The sequence below is a fragment of the Canis lupus genome, chromosome 26 (assembly GCF_048164855.1).
Source record: "Canis lupus baileyi chromosome 26, mCanLup2.hap1, whole genome shotgun sequence".
Taxonomy (NCBI): Eukaryota; Metazoa; Chordata; class Mammalia; order Carnivora; family Canidae; genus Canis; species Canis lupus.
Genome location: NC_132863.1, coordinates 21,467,197 through 21,495,092, shown reverse-complemented (window position 1 = coordinate 21,495,092; position 27,896 = coordinate 21,467,197). Strand labels below are relative to the sequence as shown.

At 42.7% G+C, this 27,896-nt stretch overlaps 1 protein-coding gene across 23 annotated transcripts in view; it reads right to left on the bottom strand.

Moving 5' to 3' along the window:
* LOC140618214 (signal-regulatory protein beta-1-like) overlaps positions 1–27,896 on the bottom strand; it is a 58,077-nt gene that overhangs the window by 7,715 nt on the left and 22,466 nt on the right. For 16 of the 23 annotated variants that reach the window (XR_012018401.1, XR_012018408.1, XR_012018410.1 and 13 more), the window contains one exon: positions 26,543–27,408. Coding sequence is in view for 7 of the 23 variants with exons in the window: in XM_072800336.1 (XP_072656437.1) it covers positions 123–443; positions 2,910–3,263; positions 10,109–10,178 (745 nt within the window). In the remaining 16 variants the exon portion in view is untranslated. Of the gene's footprint in view, positions 1–122; positions 444–2,909; positions 3,264–10,108; positions 10,249–26,542; positions 27,409–27,896 lie in introns of those variants that run through there. The other 7 variants (XM_072800338.1, XM_072800339.1, XM_072800340.1 and 4 more) reach the window with 2 other exon arrangements.

Sequence of the window (27,896 nt, the reverse complement as noted above, 5' to 3'; positions counted from 1 at the left end):
TGGGAGGGTCTGTCAGGAGTCAGACTCCAGGCAATGGAAGGCCTGGAGCAGAGTGGGGGAGGGGCAGGCTCCTAGGCTTGGGGGCCAGACCTGGGATTGGACTGGGGATGAGGGGGATCTACCTCGGAGGACCTCAGACAAGTTGGCAGTCCCACGAAGAGGAGGGCCTCCCTCCAGGGTCACGTGGGCCACCTCGCAGATGACCTGGGAGCGAACGTCCCTCGGGGCCAGCACCAGCTTGGTTGTGCTAGAGATGCTGTAGGAAGCGTTGTCTTCCTCTGGGTACACAGTGGTCTGAGAGGCTGTCAGTTCATTCCCATTTTTGAACCATCTCAGGGTGATGCTTCTGGGGGAGAAGCCGTGAGACTTGCAGGTGAAGCTCACTGTCTGCTGAGGCATGGCCCTGGCCGTGGGGCCGGACACCACGGGGGGAGAGGGTTTGGCTACAAGAGGAGCATCAATGAACAGTAAGCATGACTGTGGTCATCAGCACTAACCATACGTGTGTGACACTGTGGAGAAGCCTCAGCCCTCCTGATAGTGTGAGGAGGGCAGTGTCATCTCCTCATCAACAGAGGAGGACATGAGGTTCCAGAGCTGTACTGTGAGTTGGGCCCAGGGGCTCAGGTGCAGTTCCAGGCCTGAGCTCAGAGTCCTTTCTCTCCACTGCCAGGTGACTTCCCAGCAATCTGGGCACAGGAAGGACATTTCTGATGGCTCTCACTCTTGGTATCCAGGGTTCCTCGCTGCCTCCCTGGAAACCTCAGAGAGCCTGTGCAGCTTCCTTACAGGGGAAGCAGGGGCGGAGCAGGACCCCATGGAAGCCAGAACCAGGCTGGCTGGCTGACCAGAGGTGTGGCCATGGCACAGCAAGGCTCCCCCATCTGTGAAATGGGACAGGGGGCATTTCTCTTTCCCTGGGGTTGCAGTGAGGGGCAAGTGAGGCAATGATGTAGTTGTTTGGAATTTAACATGGAAATGCGGATGAAAGGAGCAGAAAAATCAGAATGTGGCTGACAGTTAAGTCAGCTTCATCATAATATTAAATCCCTCTCTGAATATTGATCTCAAACCCTAATAAATGGAGCCTGCTTGACGTTTGGGGTCATGGCCTTGGAAATCACTCCCTGTGATCTCCTTATCTGTACAAATAAAGGCAACTTTTTAAGGGAACTCCCCTGGGCTAGTCTCTGTCTATACCTCACCAAAGAGCCAAACTACTTTGATCCAGCTACAAAGGGATTACTCCTACCCCTGCATTCCTGGGGGACTTCCTATGACCTCCAGTTTTCTTGTCCACAACAGAGTAAGTGTCCTAACTTCCCAGCCCAACAGTGACCTCTACCTTCCTTGCCCTTCTGACATTCTCCCCTGCAAGCAGTTATGGTGAGAGTCCTTCTTGGTGTCCAGACCTGCTGACCCTCCAGCAACAGAGGAAAGATGTGGGGTCCCTATAGCTGAGTCTAGAATATGAACTCTTTTGCTCATGGGGCCCCAGACACCCTCCAGGATGTGTCTCCCAATCATCCCCAGTCTGCAGAGCCATGAATGGGATGCCCAGTATTGCTGGAATGTAGTGGCTCCTCTGCTCTGTCTAAGCTACTGTCCCAGGCTGCTCAGTGAAGGAGCAACATTACACAATGGGAAAGACTCCTGATGCTCTTGGGTGTGATGAACCATGTCCTCAAGCAACAGGGTTAACAATTCATGAGATGTAAGTGTATCTGTCTGATCTGGGGGTGCAAAGCTACCCAAATACCTCTCATATTGTTTTAAAATTCCTACTGCTGAGGGGCGGGAAAAAAAAATTCCTACTGCTGAAAAAGAGAACAATACAAGATTTTCAGGAGAAAAGTTAGAATTTTCTCCCACTCTGACCAGCACAGTGATTGTGCAAAGCACAAGGCTGTGAGTCAGGCTACTTGGGTTAAATCTTGTCTCCTCGCCTGCTCAGGTTAGGTTTCCTGAGCCTCAGTGTCCTCACCTGTAAAAGGGGCTGAGATGGCCCCACTGTCTCCATCCATTCCCATCTAGGGCAACACCATCTGGGCAGATTGGGGAAGAGGAAGGAGTGCCTCAGAGGCACAAATTTTTCTGGCGGTGGAGCCATGTACTAACTGTGGTGCCTGGCAAGGGATACACCACTGGGAACTTCTGTAATACCGGCACCATCAGGATAAAACCACGTTCCCTGCCTATGTTCAGGGGCTGTGGGGAGACTCAGTTGCTGTTGTATAGTCAGTCAGTAAACTGCTGAGGATTTTCTGGACAGACTCATGCAAAGGCCCAAAATCTGGCATCTTCTCCAACCTGGGCTGTCAGAGTAAACAGTGAGCCTGTGCCTCTTCTCACTGATTTTTCTGAAGCTGAAAGAAAGACATTGACCCACTTCTCTGCCCTGGGTGCATATGTCCTCACCGGAAGGGAAGCGAACTTAAACTTCATGAGAGAGAAGCTCTTGCCTGTTTTGTTCCCTGCTGCTTCCCCAGCACCCAGAGCAGAGCCTGCACACAGCAGGTGCTCAATAAGTGCTGAGTAAAGAGAACAGTAATACATTGAGGGGAGTGCTCTCCGGAGCCAGGGTTGAGGTCAGACCTCGTGACTAGACAAGTCACTCAGACTTTCATTCCCTCATTCCTGGAACCAGAGGACTGTTTAGGATTGCAAAAGGTAAGAGCTGTGGAGCCCTCAGACTGGGATTCTAGAGTTTCCCACTGTTTTCCCAGTGGGGCACCTTGAGCAAATAGCATAACATCTCTAGGCCTCAACTTCTCTGATCTATGGAAGGGGCTGAAATCAGGGGCACCCACTACAACACCTGATTCTTAGCTGTTACTCAGACAATGGAGGGAGGACATTCTTACTGACTTGTCACAACCAGGGGAAGAAGGATGTCATGCCATACTCACCACTCACAGTGACCTGAGTGCCTGGTCCAGACGTGAACTCCACATCGGGGTTTCCTTTCTGGCACTTTACACAATAGTAGGTTCCCGTGTCTGTTGGAGTGATGTTATTGATGCGGATGGAAAAGTCCATGTTGTTTCTCTTTGTGACATCTGAAAGATTTGTTATTCGGGGAAAGTGGCCTCCTTTGAAGCTGAAGATTAATTGTCGGCCTGGCCCTGTCCCCCTGAACCACTTAACCGTCCCAGTGGGGAGCATAGAGGTCAGGGTGCAGTGCAGAGTGGCAGTCTGTCCAGCTGCAACAGACACTGACTTCTCAGGCTGGATCACCTGTAGCTCCACCTCACCTGCCACATCTGGAGGGGAAACAAAGCAGTATTTATCCATCCTTATGTGATCCTGCATGTTTCCTCAAGGGTTTATTCACAGCAGCTCATTGATTGAGTGCACCCCGTGAGCAGGCCTTGACTCAGCGCATTGCACATACATGGCATGTGACCCTCACAATGAGCCTGTAAGGTGAGACCCTATCACAAATGAGGAAACTAAGGGACAGAGAGACTCAGTGATGTGGCACACAGCACGTCTGAGTGCCTCATCACTCACTGAAAGCATCATGTTTCACCAAATATTTCTGGTTGTCCATTTCCAGCCTCATGGAGTATTGCACTTTCTGGTCCCTTGCACTCAGTGGGACCATAATACCTCCTTAGACCACTGTGTGTGAGCTAAAGGGATGGATATATTTTCCGGGCTGTGCATTTAACTTCAAGAACCTCTATGGATCAGCTTCCTCTTCCACATGCACATCCACATGTTGGGGTCCCTTCATTAGTCTGTATACTTGAGTGGCAGTGGTGGCAGAGCTTCCAATACACAAGGAACAGGTAATTTAAATGAGAGACAAAACAGTGTTTCAAATCTCTGGGATTTTTTCCCCCATAGTGCAATCATGTTATATTAGTTTCCAAATGCTGCTGTACAAATTATTAAAAATATAGTGCCTGGAAACTGCATATATGTGGTATTTTATAATTCTGGAGACCTAGAGTCCGAAATTGGTGTGGCTGGACTAACACCAAGGGTTAGCCAGGTTGCATTTCTTCTGGAGGGTTGTTCCTTGCTTTTCCAAATTCTAGAAGCTGCCTACATTCTTTACTTATTGTTCCCATCTTTCCTATCACTCTAAATTTTGCCTCTATTGTCTCTTGTCCTTCACTAATGTTGACTTTCCTGCCTCCTTCTTAAAAGGACCCTTGTGAATATACCAGGGCCACTTTGATGAATTAGGATAATTGCCTCATGTCAAGAGTCTTAAGTTAATCATTCCTGCAAAATTTCTTTTGCTGTTTAAAACTATTCACAAGTTTTGGGTATTAGGATATGAATGTCTTTTGAGGACCATTGTTGTGTTGACCACACTCATCTCCTGGACGGAGAAGAAGAAATTGGATTTCTTAAATATATTGAAATAAAACAACACACTCTTAAAAAATCAAAAGGGCCAAGAAGGAATCATAGGGGAAATTAGAGAATACCTTTACATGAATGAAAATGGAAAGAGAACATGCCAGTTTGCAGTGAAATCAGCACAAGAGGGAAATTTATAATTGTAATGTCTACACTTAAAGAAAGGAAAGATCACAAATCTATTAACAACTATCATCTTAATAAATCAGAAAAATATGAGAAAAATAAACCCCAAACCCAAAAGCTGGCAGAATAAAGGAAACTAAAAGGACTAGTGTAGAGATAACTACAATGCGAATAGAAAGCAACAGAGAAAATCAGGAAGCCCAGGAGTAGTTCTTCAGAAAGACCAACATAGTTGACAAAACTTTAGCTAGGCTGACTAACCCCCCCAAAAAAGAATAATCTTTTCTACATAAGATTCTGGGAAAACTGGATATCTATATATAAAGAATGAAGTTGAACCCTCACCCTATCTGTATAAGTAAATGAACTCGAGTTGGATGAAGGGATCTAAATGTAAGAACTTAACTATAAAATTCTGAGAAGAAACTGTAGGTAAAACTCATGATATTGGATTTGGCAAAGGTTTCTTGGACATGACAACAAAAGCATACATAACAAAATAAAAAAACATATAAATAGGGCTTCACCAAAATTTAAGAATTTGTGCAGCAGAGGACAATATCAAAAGTGAAAAGACAACTCACAGAATGGGAGAAAATATTTGCAAAGTGTATGTCTCATAAAGGATTAATAATCGGCATATATAAGGAACTCCTATAATTCAACAACAAAATAACAAAATGCCCAATTAAAAAATGGACGAAAGACTGGAAAAGACATTTGACCAAAGAAGATATTCAAATGGTGAGAATGTTTACATGAAAAGAAGTTGAACTTCACTAGTCATTAGAAAAAATGAAATTCAAAACCACAGTGAGATACCCTTCATTCCTTCGAATGAATGGCTTTTATCAAAATCAAAACAAAGCAAAACAAAATATAATACAAAAATATCAGAAAATAAGTGTTGCATAAGTGGTAGAGAATTTGAAATTCTTGTACACCATTGGTAGGAATATAGAATGATGCAGCCACTGTGGAAACAGTAATGTTTTCTTTAAAGTTTAAATATATATAATTTACCGTATGATCCAACAACTCCATTCTTAGGTAAATACCCCCTTCCCCAAATTACAAGAAGGTACTGAGATAATTGTACATCAATGTTTATAGCAGCATTATTGATGATAACTGAAAGGTAGCAGACAAAATTCATTTTCATGAGTAGATGAATAGGTAAATAAAATGTTGTATGTAGATATATACAATGGACCTTTATTCAGCCTTTATAAGCAATGACAGTCTAGTATGTTCTAGAATATGGATGAATCTAAAAAATACTTGAAGTGAAATAAGGCAGATACAAAAGGACAAATATATGATTCCACTTATATGAAGTACCTAGAAAAGACAAGCTCACAGACACAAAAAAGTACAATAGAGGTTGTCAGTGGCTATGGGGGAAAAAGAATGGAGAATTCATGTTTAATGGGTGCATAGTGTCTGCTTAAGGTATTGAAACCATTCCTGAAATGTACAGCTGTGCTGGTTTCACAATATTGTGAATGTACTTAATGCCACTGAAAATGGTTGAAACACAAGATTTCACGTTATCTAAATTTTAGCTCAATAAGATATATGTATTCAAACAAAGGGATCACCCCTTGTAGAGTCCATTGATTGTACTAAATGACTCAAGAAAAAAGGGCTAGTAGATTTGAGAAACCTGCCCTTGAAGGGAGAGATAAAACCATGGGAGCAATCAAGTAAGAATAACAAGAAGATTCAAATTCGTGTTCTGAAAAGAATTGTAGGGGATCCTATATCTGGACAATTGAGTTATGCATTGAAGGAACATGAATCACCTTCAGGCAATCATTTAACTGCGAGTGCAAGACTTTGCAGTTGGATTTACCTGCCTCAGTGACTAGTCAGTCTCTGGAGACATCGAGAAATACAAAATCACTCCTTTTTACTTCAAGTATTCTGAAGACCAGACAGGGATATAAATCAGAGGAGCAGGCTGTTGTGGCACCACACATACACCCAGTGTTCTTTTCTATTTCTTAGCTACTCCTCAGCGAGAACATTTGTGGTTCACCTTTGCAGAGTGTGAGTTGGTAAAAACCATGCACTTAGTACTATTTGCTACCAAAAATGCCTCTAAGGAGAGCATATGCTATTACAGACAGATCTTGGATATGCCAAGAACATCAGATGGTTTGGTTTCTGAAACTGCAGAAGATTGAGGTGAGAAAGCTGAACTTCTAGGATAAAAAGGATAAGTAATAGTAATGCATCATGGAGGGAGAAACGGAGGGAATATGGAAGGCAAGAAGTAAGAGGAATCAGAAGGTTAAGAGGAGCCAGGAAAAGGTGAAAAGTCTGCCATCTATGTATCAATAATCCTCATGTTTCATCTGTAGCCCAGGCCTTGCCCCTGAACTCCAATTTGTATGTCCAAACAGCCACTCAACATTTTTCTTAGATAGAAGTAAACCTCTCAAAAACAAACAAACAAAACCTCTCACAGTTAACACATCTCAGACTGAACTCCTCAGTCCCCCACATCCTTGCACATCTTAACTGAGACACATTATTCTCCCAGATGCTCAGGTCCCAAGCCCTTGGAGCCTTTCTTTCCCACCCCAAATTCCATGCATCAGGAAATCCTGTTGACTCCCCTCTGCATGTACCCACAATCTGACCTCTTTCCCCTTTCTCTGCCGTCTGCTGTCTTCATGAAACCTCTTTTCGTTGTTTGCCTGAGTGCAATGAGCTCTAATGCTCTAGTTGCTTCTATCTATGTTCTGTGGTACTCTATTATCAATCAAATGCTAAAATAATTTAAAACTCATGTTGATCATGTCATTTCTGTCTTCAAAACCTTGCGATGTGAAAGCAAAGTAAGTCAGTCCAAGAAAGACAAATTCCATATGATTTCACTCATAGGTGGAATTTAAGAATCAAAATAGATGAACATAGGGGAAGGGAAGGAAAAAAATAAGATGAAAATTGAGAGGGAGACAAACCATAAGAGAGGGTGAACTCTAGGAAACAAATTGAAGGTTGCTGGAGGGAAGGTGGTTGGGGGGAAGGGATAATTGCATGATGTGCATTAAGGAGGGCACTTGATGGAACGAGCACTTGGTGTTATATGCAACTGGTAAATCACTAAATTCTAATGCTGAAACTAATTTTAAAAAAAGAAATAAAAACGCTTACTACAAAAAACAAAACACATTGCAATGGCAACCATTTCACTCAGAATAAAAGCCCAAATCCTTGAACAGAGTTGGAGAATTCTACTTACATGTTGTTCTCATGCTGTTCAGGAAGCCTCTTCTCCAAGGAAATCACATGGCTCACTCCCCCACCTTCTTATAATCTTTGCTCAAATCTCCCTTCTCACTGATACCCATTCAGGCTACCTGTTTAAATACACCCATCCTGGAAGATTCTCTCATTGCCTTATTCACTTGCACCATCATGCTTTTTTCTTAATGCTCATTACTTTCTGCATTCTGTCTGCATTTATGTCTATTGTTTCCTGTTTTTTCCTTCACTAGGATCTAGCATGAAGGCAACTACTTTGTCTCTTTTATCCACAGTGTGACCTAAGTTCTTGTAATAGTTCTAGCCACCAAGTAGGTATATAGGAAATATTTCTGTAATATGTGAATTGCCCAGTGTGCCCCCCTCCTGAGACCTTAAAGTCTATTTTCAATGGAGAATTTCTCTGGAAATTATATCAGAAGCTGAGATTCCCACATAGTTGCCTGGGGGAAACTACTTGCATATACCCAGGAAGCAAAAAAGCTGAGAGAAACAAACCACAAATGCTCTTCCCCCACCCCACTCTTCCCTACAATCATTGGCAGTTCTGTAGAAATCTCATGGGATGGAAGTGGGGCCACAGAGTTTGAGAAGAGCAATGGTTAGATACATGAGACCTAGAATCAGACTGCCTGAGCTCAAATCCTAGCCTTATCATTTACCACTGAAAGACCTTGGACCTTTCTGGGTCTCCTTTTCTTATCTATAAGGTAGGGGTGATGAAAAAGTCTAAGTTGGATACAAAGATCACATGACATAACAAACATGCATTTTCTGGTATGGGTAGCACATGGTGAGTATTTAAGAAATTGGAAAGTTATGACTTATGAGATTTCCTGAGGTATGGAGGCATCATCAGGCACTAGATGACGGATCGGGATGTAGATATGGGTATAATTATAGTTGCAGATCATATGACAGGAGTCTCTGCATTTTATATCCCCCTTTTCCTCCCATCCCCAATCCAGCATGGAAGATTTCCAAGATAGTAATGTCCAAATTTCTATTCACTTTACCAAGAGAGAAATTTGCTTAAGAGCTTGGTGGAGGGAGAGCCGTGCATTAGGAGAAGTAATAAAGAGGGTGAATAGCTGAGAGACAGGGAACCAAGCATCTGTTCAATGTGCATCTTGTGTAGACCGGACCTGATGTAAAGAGAAAAATACAGATAGTGTTTTCAAGAATCCTGTGTGCGTGCACACCTGGGGTATGTACTTTTCCTCATGCCCACTCATATGCATACATACATACACATAAGTGTGTTCTCAAACATATATAAAGTGACGCCTAGGGGCGCATGGGTGGTTCAGTTGGTTAAGTGTCTGCCTTTGGCTCAGATCATGATCTCAGGGTTTTGGGATCTACTCCCACGTTGAGCTCTCTGCTCAGTGGTGAGTCAGTTCTCCCTTTTCCTCTTGCTCTATGATTTCTCTGGCTCTTCCTTTCTCTTTTTATTTATTTATTTGAGAGAGAGCAAGAGATAGAGAGAGACTCTGAGAATAAGTAGTAGGGAGGGACAGAGGAAGAGGTAGAAACAGACTCTCTTGCTGAGCAAGGAGTCCATCACAGGGTTCCATCCTAGGACCCTGGGATCATGACCTGAGCCGAAGGCAGACACTTAAAGGACTGAGTGACTGAGGCTCCATAAATAATTTCTTTTTAAAAAGTATGGCTAAGCAAGCTAATATATAGAGTACTTTGAGGATTAAATGAAATTGTAATACATGTTAAAGTTCAGTAAAAAAAATTGACACATATATAACACCTAACACATCATTAATGAAAGTTTGGGAGTACGCACAGTACAAGTGGAACTCTGAGACTTCTGAGTGTGATAAGTGATGGCTCTTCTTCTGTTTGCCTCTCTGTTTTCTAACGTATCTGCAGTTAACCTCCACTGAGGAGCCAAGCAGCATGATATGGTTAACAGAATGATCTGTGGAGCTGGGTGGCCTGGACATGAATCTTAGCTGCGCTGCTGACTTCATAGGTGACATTGGGCCCATTGCTCTTTCTGCCTTAGTTTCCTCATCTGCAATCAGGAGTACAGTCTGAGCTATCAGGCAGGGACGTCATGAAGATTAGGTCATATAATACATGCAAAATTGTTGTTGCTGCTGAATGAAGCCTGGATGCCTCTGGTAACTAGCTACAGGTGATGGATCCATGGAGGGAATGCTCTTAGCCCTTATTTCATGCTCTCAGATGACACCCAGTCCTTGGCCTTTTGTGGCAGGCCTGGGTAGCACACCTGGAGGCCCTAAATGTCCAAGGGTAGGGGAGATTGAGGGAGCAGAGAATGAGGAGTTTCCCCTAAGGCAATGCTCACCTGTGAGTCCCAACAGCAGAGCCAGCAGCAGGTAAGTAGGAGGGCTGAGTCCGGAGGCAGGAGCTGACATTGTGGAGGCCTGAGGACTCTGCTCTATACAAATGTGTGTGCTGGGGAGAACAGGCCTCTATTCTATGTAGAGGAAAAGCCCGCCCCTCTTGTGATGTAAGAGGAAGCATCTGATGCAGCGACATGGCTGTGAGGGAGCATTCTGCTTCTGGATTGTGAAACAAAAGTCATGCAAAGAAGACCTCACATGGTGAGGAGAGCCTCTTCTTATGTTTCAGAGAGAGTGGACAGGCCCAGCAGAAATGATGCTTCCTGCCCTCCTGGGTCATCTGCCCTTTGCACTGGGCCCTTCCCTCCATCTTGAGGTCTTCAGGGTGATCCTCCACTTGGGAGCCCCAGGCCAAGAAGGATCTGTGGTTGGTGGCTGTGTCCCAAACTCCTGAGCCCAGGACACTTGGGAGTGGCTGACTTGTGGCCTCATTCTGTACCACTCTCCACCAAGAGCTGCTCAGCTGGAGGAAGAAATAGGTTTGACAGGGCCTAAAGAACTTCGGATAAAATGAAGTCTGCTCCAGAAATGACTCCCTATTCCAACCCTTTATTGATGGAACTGGTAAAATTTCACCCCAATGTACAGTACAGTGTGGACCGCAGAAATTATATGTGCTTGAGGCACCTGGCTGGCTCATCGGTAGAGCAGGGGCTCTTGATCTTGGGTGTTATGGTTTGGGCTCCAAGTTTGGTGTAGAGATTACTTAAAAATAAATAAAATCTTTTTTAAAAAAAGAAGTTGTATGTGTTGCCTCCAACAAAAAGCATCATTTCCTCCATTCTTTCAGGAGAGGAAGTGGTTTCTATGTCCCAGAAATCACGCTCCCAGGCATTTATCTGAGAGATATGAAGACCATGGCTTCACACAGTCTCTGCATAAATGTTTAGAGCAGCTTTCTTTGTAATGGAAAATACCGGAAACATGCAAAATATCTAATGATAAGTCAATGACTAAACCAACTGTGGCGCATTCCTACCAGAAAATATTACTCAGCAATAAAAAGTAATAATGTATTTACATGTGCACAGCTTATAAGTTTCCAAAGGCATTATGTTGCATGAACAAAATCAGTCTCATAATGTAACATACTGTGTGACTCCACTGACACAATATTCTTGACATTATACAGAAAAGATTGGCATGTGCCAGGAGTTTGATGTGATGGGGCTGACTGTCCCTAAGAAAAGGTAGCACAAGGGTAACCTCTGCGGTCATAGAATTGTTCTGTACCCTGAATATGGTGGTGGTTATACAAAGTACACATGAGCAGATGGACACAAACAAAAGCTGGGCATGTTACAAGATCAAGCTATAAAACACAATGTTATTATAATGTGGACACTGACTATGATGTTATCCAAAATTAAAACATTATGTTGATGGGGTAGAGATGCGCACATGTGGTGTGAGGTTAATAGTAACAGAGCATTGTATCCTCATCATCTAGAGTGAGAAGTCATTGAACATTTCCTATGGGTGAGATCAAGAAGTGACAATATAAGATGCTATATGAAATCTGGCTGTAACATGTAGAAGAATCAGTTAAAAATAATCAATTGAAAGAGGGGAAATTGTTGCCCCTGAGAGGTGGCAAATACTGGGAGGTAGGGAGACTCCAGTTTTCATGTGTAGAATGTATCGAACTGTTGGCTTCTTAAACCTTGTGCATATGTAAGTTTAATGATGGTAAAAATGAATCTAGGTGAATCGACTGATGTTATGAGAGTTACACGTAAGAGAATGTCCATACTATGAGCACTAGTATGAATGTGATAAGCTTGCTGGATATAATATCTATGTTCAAAACTCATTTACGTTCATATACGGCAGTCCCAAACCCACTGCAAACATTATAATAATTTTAAAGTTTTCATAAACTAGAAAATATTAAAGATAGCTCTAAGTAAGTATACATAAGACCATCACAGGACTAAAAATCCCTGTAAACTGGTGAATTGAAAGTCATCAAAGAGAAACCTAAATTGCTCACATGAATATACAAAGTCAATGCAATTGAATCATAATTGTAAAAGTGATATTTATTTATTTATTTTAAAGATTTTATTTATTTATTCACGAGACACATATACACAAAGGCAGAGACATAGGCAGAGGAAGAAGAAGCAGGCTCCCTGTGGGGAACCTGATACGGAACTTGATCCCAGGACTCTGGGATCATGACCTAAGCGGAAAGCAGACACTCAATTGCTGAGCTACCCAGGTGCTCCACAGAAGTGGTTTTTTTGTTTTTTGTTTTTGTGGGTTTTTTTAAAGATTTTATTTATTTATTCATGAGAGAGAGAGATAGAGAGAGAGGCAGAGACACAGGCAGAGGGAGAAGCAGGCTCCACGCAGGGAGCCCGACTTGGGACCTGATCTGGGGTCTCCAGGATCAGGCCCTGGGCCAAAGGCGGCGCTAAACTGCTAAGCCACCCGGGCTACCCCACACAATGGTTTTTAATGAAAGTTGATACATCTGGCCTGAGGAGATGCCATTGCAGTTCTGAGCAACAGGGCGAGGTGGGAAAGTTTGCCCAAAAGAGGTATTGAAACTTATTATAAAGCTGTTCTTATTAAGACAGAGCAGTTAAAAAAAATACATTTTACATCAGCAAAACTCTCATTACTTCTCATATATGTTCTTTGGTGGAGCATCTGGTCAAATCTTTTATGCGCATAAAAAATGTGATTGTTATATATGTCATTTAAGAAACAAAACACATGGACATAGGGGAAGGGAAGGAAAAAAATAAAATAAGATGAAAACGGAGAAGGAGGCAAGCCATAAGAGACTCTTAACTCTAAGAAACAAACTAAGTTGCTGGAGGGAAGGTGGATGGGGGGATGGGATAACTGGGTGATGAGCATTAAGGAGGGCACGTGAAGTAATGAGCACTGGGTGTTGTATGCAACTGATGAATCACTAAATTCTATGTCTGAAACTAAATACAGTATATGTTAACAAAAAATTAATGATAAAAATAAAAAAAATAAAGTCTCTGGGAAACAAAGACTATAAAGATTTAGTTTTGTTTTTTTCCTTTTTTTTTTTTATTGGAGTTCAATTTGCCAACATATAGCATAACACCCAGCGCTCATCCCATCAAGTGCCCCCCTCAGTGCCCGTCACCCAGTCACCCCCACCCCTCACCCACCTCCCCTTCCACCACCCCTAGTTCGTTTCCTAGAGTTAGGAGTCTCTCATGTTCTGTCTTCCTTTCTGATATTTCCCACTCATTTTTTCTCCTTTCCCTTTTATTCCCTTTCACTATTTTTTATATTCCCCATATAAATGAGGCCGTATAATGTTTGTCCTTCTCCAATTGACTTACTTCACTCAGCATAATACCCTCCAGGTCCATCCACGTTGAAGCAAATGGTGGGTATTTGTCGTTTCTAATGGCTGAGTAATATTCCATTGTATACATAAACCACATCTTCTTTATCCATTCATCTCTCGATGGACACCGAGGCTCCTTCCACAGTTTGGCTACTGTGGACACTGCTGCCAGAAACATCGGGGTGCAGGTGTCCCGGCGTTTCACTGCATCTGTATCTTTGGGGTAAATCCTATGATTTCTTTTAGAAGCTTTATAGCTTTAGGTTTTGAATTTAGGTCTATGATCCATCTCATATTTGTTCTTAGTATTTTGCTATAAAATGTGTAGTAATATTGCTATAAGGTAGCTTGATTTTAAAACAATATTAAATTTTGTGTATGTTATAAGGAAACAGTCAAGATTATTCTTCTGCTTTTGCTTCTGCTTCTTCTTCTTTACACATGAGTATCTAATTGTTTCAACACCATTTGTTGAGAAGACAATCCTTTCCACACTGAATTTCTCTGGCAACTTTTTCAAAAATCACTTAGCCAAGTACATATTATGTATGGATCTATTTCTCTTTTTTTTATGCCAGGGCAAATTTTATTTTTAAAATATTTTTTTAAAATTTTATTATTAGAGCCGATATGCAGTACTATAATAGTTTTAGGTCCACAGCATAGTAATTCAAGAATTCTATGCATTATGCAATGGTCACGGCATAGTAAGAGTAGTTACTAGCTATCACCATACAACATTATTCCAATATTGTTGACTGTATTTCCCTATGCTATACTTTCATCCCCATGACTTATATAGGATAGGGTAGTTTTGACAGAGACAGACAAGCAGCTCGACGGCAATAAGATCTCATAAAAAGAACCATACATTTATGGAGTGGTTTGCTAAAAGGCAAAGGCAGCTGTGCTTATCAATGAGTGCTAGATAATTTATCCCAAAGGGAGAAAAAAATAAGATCCCTACCAATTATAACACACACACACACACACACACACGTTAGGGGAAAAAAAGCTAGGTCAAAGACATATGGAAAGAGCAAAACTTCATAAAAAATTAAAAGTGTTTTTTTTTTTTTTTTTTTTTTAGTATTACAAACGCTCCCAAACAATACTAACACTCCTGCTCCATGGACAACAGCAGAGGAACTAGAGGGACTCTACCATATGTGCCCAAGGAAACAGACAGAAAAATGCTCATTGCAAAGTTGTATTACCCAAACACCAAATAGAACTTTCATACCATCCTGAGAAGAATCCCTAAGTTGTAGCATATGCTTATATAGAGAACTATAGAGTCATGGAAAATTAATAAAATGGAACTCTGCATATCAGCATGAACAAATCCCATGCACTGTGTTGAGCATAAAAATAAAAGTTCCAGAATGTTGTATACAGTATAACAGCATTTATATAAAATATGAATTGGTTAGAGATTTCTAATATGTTGTAAAATTATAAAATCAACTTTGAGAATGATAAACTCTGAACTCAGGACAGTGTTTTTAAAAGAAACAGAAGACCATAATGGCAAAATGTTAGCATTTTGCAAGATAGGATGGTAGGACCAAGGATTTTTTAAAATATATTTCTTGAATATTTCAGAACCAAAAAGTGCTTATTTCATGTAGTGATTTCAAAATATGTAGATGTCAAAATAAAATCATACTGGGGGAAGCTCTGTATAAAAGTAAAATGTGCTCATCCAGATTATGGAAACAGGCCAAGTATTCATCAATAGATGAATGGATAAAGAAGATGTGTGTATATATATGAATATATTCAGTCATAAAAGAAATGAAATCTTGCCATTTGCAACAACAATGGATGGAGCTAGAGAGTATAACACAACAAAATAAGTCACTCAGAGAAGGACAAATACCATCTGATTTCACTTATATGTGGAATTGAAGAAACAAAACAAATGAAGGAAAAAGGAAGAGTCAAATAAAAAAAAGAGACTCAACTATAGAGAACAAACTGATGGTCACCAGAGGAGAGGTGGGTGCAGGGGTGGATGATTGGTGAAGGGATTAAGAGTACATTTGTCAGGATGAGCACTGAGTAACGTATAGAATCGTTATATTCGGGACGCCTGGTGGCTCAGTGGTTGAGCGTCTGCCTTCAGCTCAGGTCGTGATCCTGGGGTCCTGGGATTGAGTCCCATATTGGGCTCCCTGCATGGAGCCTGCTTCTCCCTCTGCCTATGTCTCTCATGAATGAATAAATAAAATATTTTTAAAAAAGAATTGTTATATTCTATATTGTACACCTGAACGAATATAATACTCTATGTTAAGTACGCTGGAATTAACATTTAAAAATAAAAAATAAAATAAAGATAAAATGTGCTCTGAAAATTAAGGATTGTTCTTGATCAGGAGCAGAATGGAAATCTTGTTTTCTTGACCCACTTGATTCTCTTTTGGGCAGAGGCAGGGCCAGTTTGAAACTCAATGCATCAGGGTACAAACATTCCCAGGTCCCTCAGACCAAAGTCCGTTCCTTGACTCAGCTCTGGAGCTCAGAAAGAAGGAACATCACGGGCTATGAGGAAGGGAGCATGTTCAAAGTAGAAGTGAGGGCAGCAGCTTCTCCCCCAATGTGAGCCTCTTGGACAGGGTGGGAGGCAATATATTGTAGAGCATACAGGAGCAATTGGGAAAAAATTCATTCATTCATTCATTCATTCTTGTATTAATTCCCCAAATACTTATTGAGCATCACTGTGTGGCAAGCACTCTATGTGCCTGGATTTATGGTGTTGATCAGAAAAAAGTCCCCTACTCACTACACTCCAACCCCTCTGTCTGAGTTTTGAACTTTTCCACACTCATGTTCCTCTTTGCCACTATTTAGAGCCTTCCAGTCTCTTGATGGGCTCCATTAGTAGAGTTTAGCATTACTTTCCTTATTCATTCCAAAAATAAATTCTATGAAATTTGACATATATAGCAGTATATGGGGGCACCCTTTGGAAATTGGAGCTCAAAGCTTTGACCTTTATCCTACCTCCACACCTTGGACCCACACCCAGGATTCCAAGGGACTTCATTCAAAAACCTTCAAACCCCAGGGCACTGTAGGTTGCATGAGAACTGGAAGCCTCTGAGATTTCCAACAGACATTTAAAGAAAACAAGAATGTTTCCAACTTTACCTTGAGGCTAGATCCCCCTGGTATGTGCTGTGTGAAATAGCGGGCTCACTTTGGACTCCTCTGGTCAGCCCATGATGGTGACTATGACCTCTCTTCCTGTATAGGCCTGCCTCAAACTCACCTGTGATAGGGTCTGCCACCTGTAGATGTAGATGACTATGAAAGTTGAAGCACCTTGAAGCCCAGAAGGAAAGCCATGAACATAAGGACAGGCATCTCTGGACCTGAGTACCAATAGGCAGAATGGGGCAGCAAATGGCTCTCTGTGAGTTTAATACCTAACTCCACCTAGGATATAAGAGTGACACAGTAGCTCAAAGCAGTAGAGATGAGCTTATCTGGGCTTCCAATGGGCTTGTATGTGCCATGGGGTGTGTGGACTGTGAGGTTGGCCTGGATGGGAGAGTGTACCTCATGTTGCACCTTACAGTGAGCACTCTTTCGGACTCCTGTGCCGACACATTCACCAAATGTAAGCTTTTCTTTTCTTTTTTTCTTTCTTTCTTTTTTTTTTTTTTTAATGTAAGCTTTTCTAATGGTATAGTTCCCATTGCTATTCTGCTTGGATGTGAGTTGCTCAGCTCCCTTGAAGATATGACAGTTTTCTATCCAGGTGAGATGCACACTCTGTGGTTAGAATTTCTGCATGTAGCAGATAATAGACACCAAGTCTGAAGAGAATGGAGACTGGGACACTGTCACTGTAGGGGAAACTGACACAGTCCAGGAAAGTAATCAGTTACTATAGGAAATTCGCTGTGAGAGCCTGGGGGTTCCTTGAAGATGGGTCATCTGCCCAGGGCCAACCCCAGGGGAGGACACAGGTATCTATTAACAGAGGTATGCATAAATAAATGCATGGCTGAATGAAAGTGTACATTTTGAATGTATGCTTGATGCAAGGGGGAATGGAGGAATGCATGGATGAAAGAATGATGAGATTGAGGAAAGCCATCAAAATCTCTCTCTCTCTCTCTCTCTCTCTTTCTCTCTGTTTTTTTTTTTTTTTTCCACTTTGGCTATGAAAGATGCAAAGATGAGCGTTACATTCCATTTAAGAACCTACAAGTCAGTTTCCTTACTCTGTGACTTGATAATTCTAAGATTTGAATATTCACAGACTCTACACAGTTATGAGTCCAAGATACTGAGATTTTACATAAGAAGGAACTAGGGTTTGGGGAAGTTCAGTAACTTGCCCAAGGTCACAAGGGGCAAAGCTGAGATTATGCCAGACGCAGCATGTTTACCATCATACTGATCTTACAACTTTAAGACTATATGTTTTTGATTCCTGGCTTCTGAAATTATAATCTAACGACTTCTAGAATTCTTTTCAACTGATTTCAGCTATGCAGTAGAATGTATTCATAATGAGGAAAATCTGGAAGATGTTTATATATGATAAAATGTTATGTATTTCAGTAGAATTCATACGAACACACAGCATGGTATAGTCTAACACTAAACCAAGGGCAGGGAGATCCAGCTTGTGGTACCTACAGTGAAACCACAGACAAATGCAAGAGAATGGCAGGTAAGCCACCTATACTATATTTTTCAGCTTGAGGGAAATATGTAAATTTTCCATGGCCAGTTGGATGGCGTGGAATGTGGTTGGACTTGAAGAAAACATTACTGAAGAAGGCTGGTTTTCCCAGCAGAGCAGATGGATACACTGATCTCATTGTATTTAATGTAATTAATTCAGAGAGTGGTAAGAAGTAGGAAACACTGATTGTCTTCAGAAAATAAGAGAAGAGCAGAACTGGAGGTAAGGCAGATCAGGGAAAGATCAAGTGCCAACAGAATGATTCGACCCCTCCAGGACAGCTTTTTCAAACAATATCTGGGGGTGGTGATATCCAAAACCCCTCCTTCTGGTCTCCTGGCTCCCCCAAAGCCATAGTAGGAGACCACATCTACCCACTGACTTCCTGTGTGGGGAATGGGGTCCCTGCCTGCATTGTGGTGGCCCTCAGGGACGTGCCACCAGGCCTCAATCACATTCCAGTTAGAAATGGGTGAGTGGAATTGTGCAGGCTTGTAGAGGTTCTGCCTACCTATAGATCCCTTTGCTTTGACTCAGGAGATATTAGGTTTGGGGACTCACTTCACTCATGTTGAGATTTCATCCAAATTCAGAAGCTAATGTGGCGGCAAGGTTCTGTGACTGATATGTGGAGTCAGGAAATAGGCACAATAGACACAATGTCTATTCTTGAGCTCAGGTTTATCCCTGAGTTCAAGCCAGTCAGACTTCTAGATTCAGTTTACCAATGTTTTGAACCATGCAGTGCACACTTGTGGTTGCAATTTACCTACTGAATATCTTTTTATTTTTGAATTTCTCTTGCCCTATGTTTAGGTTTTGGTGGTTGGGCCATCAGAGAAAAGCATAGTCTGTCAACATGGCTTGATTGAATATGGGGTACAGGGCCTCCAAGGGACAGAGGGGCCATTTATTGAATCCCAGCCTAAGGGTTGTTTGCAGATGAAGGGGCACAGTGTCCAATGTATGGTGATGATTTGGTAAGTGTTTCAAATTTTGAAAAATTTATTTTTACAAACCAAAAGACTGAGGTTTCTCAGACTGTAGTCACCCTTCATGGACACATAGGTACCTATACCAGATACATACATCATGTTAGGATGCCCTATTTTTTAAAAAAGATTTACTTTATTTGAATGAGAGAGAGTGCAAGAGAGCGCCTGACCTGAGGCTTGATCTCATGACTCTGAGATCATGAGATGAGCTGAAACCAAGAATCGGATGCTTAACTGACAGAGCCACCAGACACCTGGATGCCCTATTATTCACTTCACACAGTAATAGATGCCCACATATTTGGGCAACACATCACTAATGCAGATAGAATAGTCTGTTTGGTTGACCTCTGTGTTTTCTACTTCATTTACTCAGGGGCAGCAACTTCCATTGAAATTGTAGACAAGTTGTCATTCTGGACACTCTCCCTAAACCACAAGACAGGTCCTACTGGGGAATGCCCAGGGTTAAGGTCTCTCCACTTCTGACTGAAACTGGATTCTCAGGTTGGCTCACCTAGAATTCTTCACCCAAAGTTCCCTGGAAAGAAATTTTGCATCATTTCTCTTGTTTTTTTGTCTTGGACCAAGATAAACTGAGGGTCTGGTTCTAGGTCAAGGTGAGGACTCATTATACACTCTTTTAGCAACATGTACTGATACCAATGCATGAAGATTACAAATTGAGTTGCCATATGAGATGAGAGGAAGGAGGCCAATGTACAGAAAGGAAGAGGATACCTTCCTTCTGCATCACAATAGGAAAATGGCCTGGAGTAGTACTCACTGTATAAACAAGGGGACTTGCTGAATAACAAACTGCCACAAACTTACTGGTTTAAAAAACATATACTTTTCATAGTTCCTGTGGACCAGGAGTTCAGGCACAGTTTAGCTTAGTTGTCATGTACAGAGGGAAGATGATGTGAAACCACAAGGAGAAGGCCATGTACAATCTGTGGGTGGTCTGAGTCTGCCAGAAGGTAGGAGAGAGGCCTAGAACAGATTCCTTCTCACAATTTATGGAAGCTTTAGTCATAATTGCCAAGCATGAAAGCAATCCAGATGACCTTCAGTAGGTAAATGGATAAAGAAATTGTGGTATATCCAGACAGTGGAATATTATATGGTGCTAAAGGAAATGAGCACCTGAAAGCCCTGAAAAGATAGGGAAGAATCTTAAATGTTTATTATTAATCGAAAGGAAAATCCTGCATACTGCATGGCTCCAACTATATGGCATTCTGGAAAATGGAATAGTAAATATATCAGTCATTATACATTATTTCTTCTCTTCAATTTATCAATTTATTCATTTATTAATTTTTATCAATATGAGCTCAAAGATATTTATCAATTCAAGCAGCTGTAACAAAATATCTCAGACTGGGTGGCTTATCACAAAGGAAAATTCTTGCTCACAGTTGTGGAAGCTGGAACCTGAGATCAGGGAGCCAGTGTGGTTGGAGGAGGGCCCTCTATGGATTTTTCATTGTGTCTTCATGTGGCTGAAGTGGCTGGGGAGCACTGGGGGGGTTCTTTTATAAGGACTAATCCCACTCATGAGGGTGGAACATTCATGACCTTCTCACTGTCCAGAGGACCTATCTTCTTTTTTTTCTTAAACATTTTATTTTTTTTCATGAGAGACACAGAGAGAGGCAGAGACATAAGCAGAGGGAGAAGCAGGCTTCCTGTGGGGAGCCCGATGTGGGACTCAATTCCAAGACCCCAGGATCACAACCTGAGCAAAGGCAGACGCTCAACCACTGAGCCACCCAGTGCCCCCAGAGGCCCCATCTTCTAACACCAACAAGTGGGCTGGAAGATTCTAACACTTGAATATTGTGGAGACTTGAACATTCAGATCATAGCAGAACCAGATATACTGCTTTATTTATTTGTTGCTCAAACTGTTGCACTTTGGCCATTGCTCTTCCAGGAGGTTCCTGTACTCATTTGACACACTCAGGAAAGGGTTATTGTTTTGTTTTTTGAAAATCCACTTGCTTACTTTCTGGAGGATATGAAGTTCTGGTAGAATTTTTCAACACAAAGAAGAGAGAGTAGTATTTAACGAAAAGTTTTTAGGTACATGTACCAGTTGATTGAATTAAGTGAAATGTTATTTTACAATCTGACATCTAGTAGAACCTGATATCTTCAATGAAGTATTCACCAATTTGTTTGTTTGTTTTTTTTAATGTGATGGCCTACCACATGGCAATCATTGTTCTGGGAACTGAGGACACAGGTATGGTCCCTTCTCTGTCAGAGTTGACACACTATTTGAGGAAGAGACACACACAGGCAGTTCTCACTTTGCATGGTGCTGATGCCTATGAATGTCAGTTGCCACAGGTCAGTTAAATAGCATCAGTCCCCCAACACACATTTCTTTTTATCATGTGGAATTTACCATGAGCAATTGCATGAAGTACAAACTTTGCTGCCAGCTCTTCCTCAGGCCACAAATCCCTATGTAACGAATAGGTGCTCATCTCACGATAAGTAAGCATCACATCTTTTAAAGCCTATAGTGATTGATCACTGTGACAGCTTCATATTCTTTCTCTTTTCCCAATAACTGGTCTTTTCTTGTATATTTACATTAAGAAATGCAAATAATTTTTGAAATACATGGAATAATCTTAAAGGAAGGAACAGAGAGCTCACCATATTTGCCCCTTGGCATATTGGAGGATGGTAGGTCTCAGATGGGTAAACTTCTGGGCTTTTTTTTTTCAGTTGAAAGAGCTCTATTGCCCATGTTTGCACTTGCTTAGAAGGGAGCCTGCAGCAGAGGACTGGAAAAAGTGGGGGTACTGAGGCTTAGCCCTTCCACTCCATTTAAAATAACTCAAAAAGTGCATCCAACTAGCCAATCCTATGTCCATGGGCCATGTCTTGCTGTGCTGCATTGTGTTCAAAATTTCCCTTTGCCAGTCCTGCCTCCTTCCCTCTTTCATGCATGTGGATTGGGCAGCACTCCACAGTGAGTTTCCCTTTCTAATATCATCTTAGATTCTGCTTCCCAGGGCACTTGATGTGTGAAGTTTGTATGGGAAGCATCTAGAAGGCTAGCCCTAATGTGCATATTTGGACCTTGGTCTCTTTCAGCTGGCTGATGAAGTCCCAAGGCCTGGTGGGAGGTAGAACAGGATAGGTCCAAGATATCCTGGCTCCACACTTCTGATTGCTGGGCACAGATGAAGGCTCAGATATGGCATTCAAATAAAAAAGGTCTAGTTTAATAACCTTGGTTCCCATTTAAAAAAAATGAGGAGTAAAATAAACCCAGAGCAAGCAGAAGGAAATTTAAAAAAAGGAGAGAGAAAGGCAATGAAATTAAAAACAAACAATTGAGAAAATCACTGAAACAAAAGTGGGTTTTTTGGAAAGAGTGATAAAATTGAAAAACTTTTAGCAGTCTGACAATGAAAAAAAAAGAAAAATGATGAGATATCACTACAGTACCTACAGTCATTGAAAAGAAAATAAGGTAATATTATAAGCAGCTCTGTGGACAGAAATTTGACAAAATGGAACAAGTTCCTCAAAGCACTCCCTGTCACAAACATCCAAAATGAAATAAAGAATTTGAGTAGCCTTAGTTAGCTATTCAGATTCTTTTCAAATCAAAGAAGTGTGGAGGCCCACATGTTTCACAGGAAAATTCTTTCAAGCATTTACAGTTGAATTTACAGTTAACTCAAAACCATGTTAAGTGCAAAAAATAAAATTACAGAAGAAATTTTGGAGGATGTGAATATATACTCCATTTTAGATGCTATTAGGCAATTATTATTAATTTTTGGAAGTGTGTAGTTGCATTGATTTCATAGAAAAACCAATGTCATTAATCACGTGACCATATAATTGTGAACTCCATTTGCAACTGGATGTATATCCATGACTAAGTCATTAGTGGACACAATATGTAACATTTGCATACCTCTAGTTTTAAGTGAAATCATTAGTTCTTCCCTTCCTATCTCTACTCTCCCAGCCAGTACAGACATGGACACTCAGTGATCCAGTGCTGACCCAGCAGCGAGGACAATGCCATAGGGCATGTTAGAAGGATCATGGGCCTTTGAGAGGTACTCCAGAGCAGACTCCTGGAAACCTGGCTCAACCTCCTCCTGATGTTACATGAGAGAGAAATAAATATTTTGATTGTAGAAAAGGGACTCTGTAGGTCCTTGGGAAAATTCCCTGCTGCTATAATTGACACATGTTTGTTGTATAGGTCTCTGGTCCTATTTTAAGGACTCCAGTATCCCTTGAATAGTTTATCTCATCATCTAAAGGCAAGAAATCTTCACCACCTGTCTTTCATTGCTTCCCAAGTCCCTTCTGTAAAATTCCAAGGTCACAGGGTTGGTTGAAGCAGGAAAGGAGATCAGAAATGAACTGGAATTCGCATAAAGTAATACTGCAGTAAGTAATCATGATTAGTGCTGATCCGTTATCACAAATGGGACAAAAGGAGGCTGTGCTGTGACTACCCATGGTCACCCAGGAACCTGATTCAAACTTAAAACTCCGGTCTCCAGGGCTACTTCTTGGAATTTCAGAGTGGCAGGTATAGACATTTGCTGGAGTGAGGATGGAAAGGTCTAGAAAGGATACAGACCACCCTTAGGTGAGAAAGAGCAGGGGGAGGGATGGCTGGCCTGGCATAGTGAGTTAATCACTGTCAGGTGAAGGAGCAGGAGGTAGGATACTAGGAACAGGATCACTGAAGCCTCACCCTGGGGTTTAAGTGTTTTTCTGGTCCTTCTGGCAGGCAGAAGCCACAGGGTATGGTTTTTTTTTTTTTTTCAGGGTATGGTTTTTGATGACGGTGAACTGCCCCTTAAGCTGGACCAGGCAGGTGAACACTACATCTTCCCTGTGGGTGGATGAATTCACCAGTCCCATCCTTGTTCTCTAGGAGGTTGGAGGCCACCAAGGCCATTTCTGTTCGGGACACATTTCCATTCTCCAAACAGGTCGGCTGTAGGCACAGAGGGTGGAACTTCTTCACTTGGCAAGTGACATTCACCTGGTCCCCTGCCATGGGGTGCCTTAGAGTACCACTCCAAGGTGAGTGGAACTGAAACAGCACAGAGCAGAAGTTCTGACCTTATGGAACAGACAGATCATGGGGGAGGGGGGAGGCTTGAGAACCTAGCTCCCACCGCACAGCAAGGGAATCACCCAAAACAGTGCTAGGCATGCAGCTGGTGCTCAAACACTGAGGGTAGTCTGCATGTGAATGACATCCCTAAGTACAGTGCCCAGCACACAGTAGGTGCTCAAGGACTGATAGCTATTAGGATAAGAATGAGTGAAATCAAGACACTGCAAGTTCCTGGCATGCAGTAAAACAGAATAACTGTAGCAAAACAAATGAAATCACCAAGCACATGATAGCTTGGGTTACAGCAGGTGCTTAATAATTGGAATTGCCATGGTAAAGTAAATGAAACCTAACACAGTGCTCAGCACATGATAGGTGTTCACCTGGAAGCTGCCATAGAAGCAGTAGCAGATGACTATACATCTATGTGTCAGATGACTGGGAGGGTCTTTCAGGATTCAGACTCCAGACAATGGAAGGCCTGGAGCAGAGTGGGGGAGGGGCTGGCTCCTAGGCTTGGGGGCCAGACCTGGGATTGGGCTGGGGGTGAGGGGCATCTACCTTGGAAGGTCTCAGACAAGTTGGCAGCCCCACAAAGAGGAGGGCTCCCCTCCAGGGTCTTGTGGGCCACCTCGCAGATGACCTGGGAGCGAATGTCCCCTGGGCAAGCACCAGCTTGGTTGTGCTAGAGATGCTCTAGGAAGCATTGTCTCCCTCTGGGTACAGAGTGGTCTGAAGGACTGCCAGTTCATTCCCATTTTTGAACCATCTCAGGGTGCTGCTTCTGGGGGAGAAGCCGTGCGACTTGCAGGTGAAGCTCATTGTCTGCTGAGGTGTGGCCCTGGCCATGGGGCCAGACACCATGTGGGGAGAGAGTTTGGCTACAAGAGGAGCATCAATGAACAGTAAGCATGACGGTAGTCAACAGCACTAACCGTACGTGTGTGACACTGTGGAGAAGCCTCAGCCCTCCTGATAGTGTGAGGAGGGCAGTGTCATCTCCTCATCACACAGAGGAGGACACGAGGTTCCAGAGCTGAACTGTGAGTTGGGCGCAGGGCCCAGGTGCAGTTCCAGGCCTGAGTTCAGAGTCCCTTCTCTCCTCTGCCAGGTGACTTCCCAGCAATCTGGGCACAGGAAGGACATTTCTGATGGCTCTCACTCTTGGTATCCAGGGTTCCTCGCTGCCTCCCTGGAAACCTCAGAGAGCCTGTGCAGCTTTCTTACAGGGGAAGCAGGGGTGGAGCAGGACCCCATGGAAGCCAGAACCAGATGGGACCATGGCACAGTGTGGCCCTCCTCTGTGAAATGGAACAGCAGGCATTTCTCTTTTTCCCAGGGTTGCAGTGAGGGGCAAGTGAGGCAATGCAAACAGTTGTTTGGAATTTAATATGGAAATGCAGATGAAAAGAGCAGATGAATCAGATAGTGGCTGACTGTTAGATCAACCTCATTATAATGTTGAATCCCCCTGTGAATATTCTTCTCAAGCCCTAGTAAATGGAGCTGCTAGCCCCTTTGCAGAGCTTGGCTCTGGAAATTTTTCCCTATGATCTCCTTACCTGTAAAAATGAAGACAACTTTGTGAGAGAACTGCCCTGGATAGTCTCTCTCTATACCTCACCAAGGAGCCAAACTATTTTCATCCAGGTACAAAGAGGTTACTCCGATCCCTTACTGCATCCCTAGGGACTTCCTGTGGCCTCCAGTCTTGTTGTCCACAACTGAGCAAGTGTCCCACCTTCTCCAGCCCGACAGTGACACCATCCTCCTTTTCCCTCTGAGTTTCTGCACTGCAAACAATTATGGGGAGGGGTCCTTCTGGGTGCCAAGACCTGCTGACGCCTCAGCAACAGAGAGAAAATGTGGGGTCCCAACAGCTGAGTCTAGAATATGAACTTTTGCTCAAGGGACTCAAAACACCCTCCAGGAAATGCCCCCAGTCATCCTCAGGGAATGTGCTACTAAAAAGTTCTGTAATACTTGTACCATCAGGATACAGCTACCTTCTCTGCCTATGTCCAGGAGTTATGGGGAGATTCGGTCACTATTTTGTGAGTCAGTCCCCAAATTACATGAAGCTTTTCTTTCAGACTCACCGTCATCATTTCCAACGTGAGATGCCAGAATAAACAGTGAGCCTGTGCTTCTTCTCACTGTGATTTTTCTGAAGCTGAAAGAAAGACATTGATCCACCTCTCTGCCAAGGGGGCATTTATTGTCACTGGAAGGGAAGGGAACTTAAGCTTCATGAGAGAGAAGCTCTTGCCTGTTTTGTTCCCTGCTGCTTCCCCAGCACCCAGAGCAGAGCCTGTATACAGCAGGTGCTCAATAAGTGCTGAGTAAAGAGAACAGTAATACATTGAGGGGAGTGCTCTCTGGAGTCAGGGTTGAGGTCAGATCTTGTGACTGGGTAAGTCACTCAGACTTTCATTCCCTCATCCCTGGAACCAGAGGGCTGGTCAGGATTGGAAAAGTCAAGAGCTGCGGAGCCCTCAGACTGGGGATTCTAGAGTTTCCCACTGTTTTCCCAGTGGGGCACCTTGAGCAAATAGCATAACATCTCTAGGCTTCAAATTCTCTGATATGTGGAAGGGGCTGAAATCAGGGGCACCCACTACAACACCTGATTCTTAGCTGTTGCTTAGACAATGGAGGGCATTCTTATTGACTTGTCATAACCAGGGGAAGAAGGATGTCATGCCATAGTCATACTCATGGTGGCCTAGGTGCCTGGTCCAGACTTGAACTCTACATGGAGTTTCCTTTCTGGAACTTCACGCAATAGTAGGATCCTGTGTCTGTTGGGGTGATATTACTGATGCTTATGGTTAAGTCCATGTTGTTTCTCTTTGTGGCATCTGAAACTTTTGTTACTCAGGGGAAGTGGTCCCAATGGAAGGAGAAGATTAACTCCCAGCATGGCCCTGTCCCCTTGAACCACTTAACCATCCCAGTGGGGATCATGGAGGTCAGGGTGCAGCGCAGAGTGGCAGTCTGTCCAGCTGCAACAGATATTGACTTCTCAGGCTGGATCACTTGCAGCTCCAACTCACCTGCCACACCTGGAGGTAAAACAAAGCAGTCATTTATCCATCCTTATGTGATCTTACATATTTCTTCAAGGGTTTATTCACAACAGCTCATTGACTGAGTGCACCCCGCGAGCAGGCCTGGACTCAGCACATTGCACGTACATGGCATGTGACCCTCACAATGAGCCTATAAGGTGAGACCCTATCACAAATGAGGAAGCGAAGGGACACCGAGACTCAGTGATGTGTCACACAGTAGGTCTAAGTGCCTCAGTACTCTCTGGAAGCATCATACTTCACCAAATGTTTCTGAGTGTTCACTTTCTGGCCTCATGGAGTGTTGCACTTTCTGATCAGACACTCTCAGGACCATGAGACTTCTTTAGAGCGTTGTGTATGAGCTAATGGAATGGGTGTATTTTCTGGGCTGTTCATTTAACATCAAAAACCTCTGTGGATCAACTTCTCTCTTCCACATGCAAATCTATGCTGAGATCCCTTCATTAGTTTGGATACTT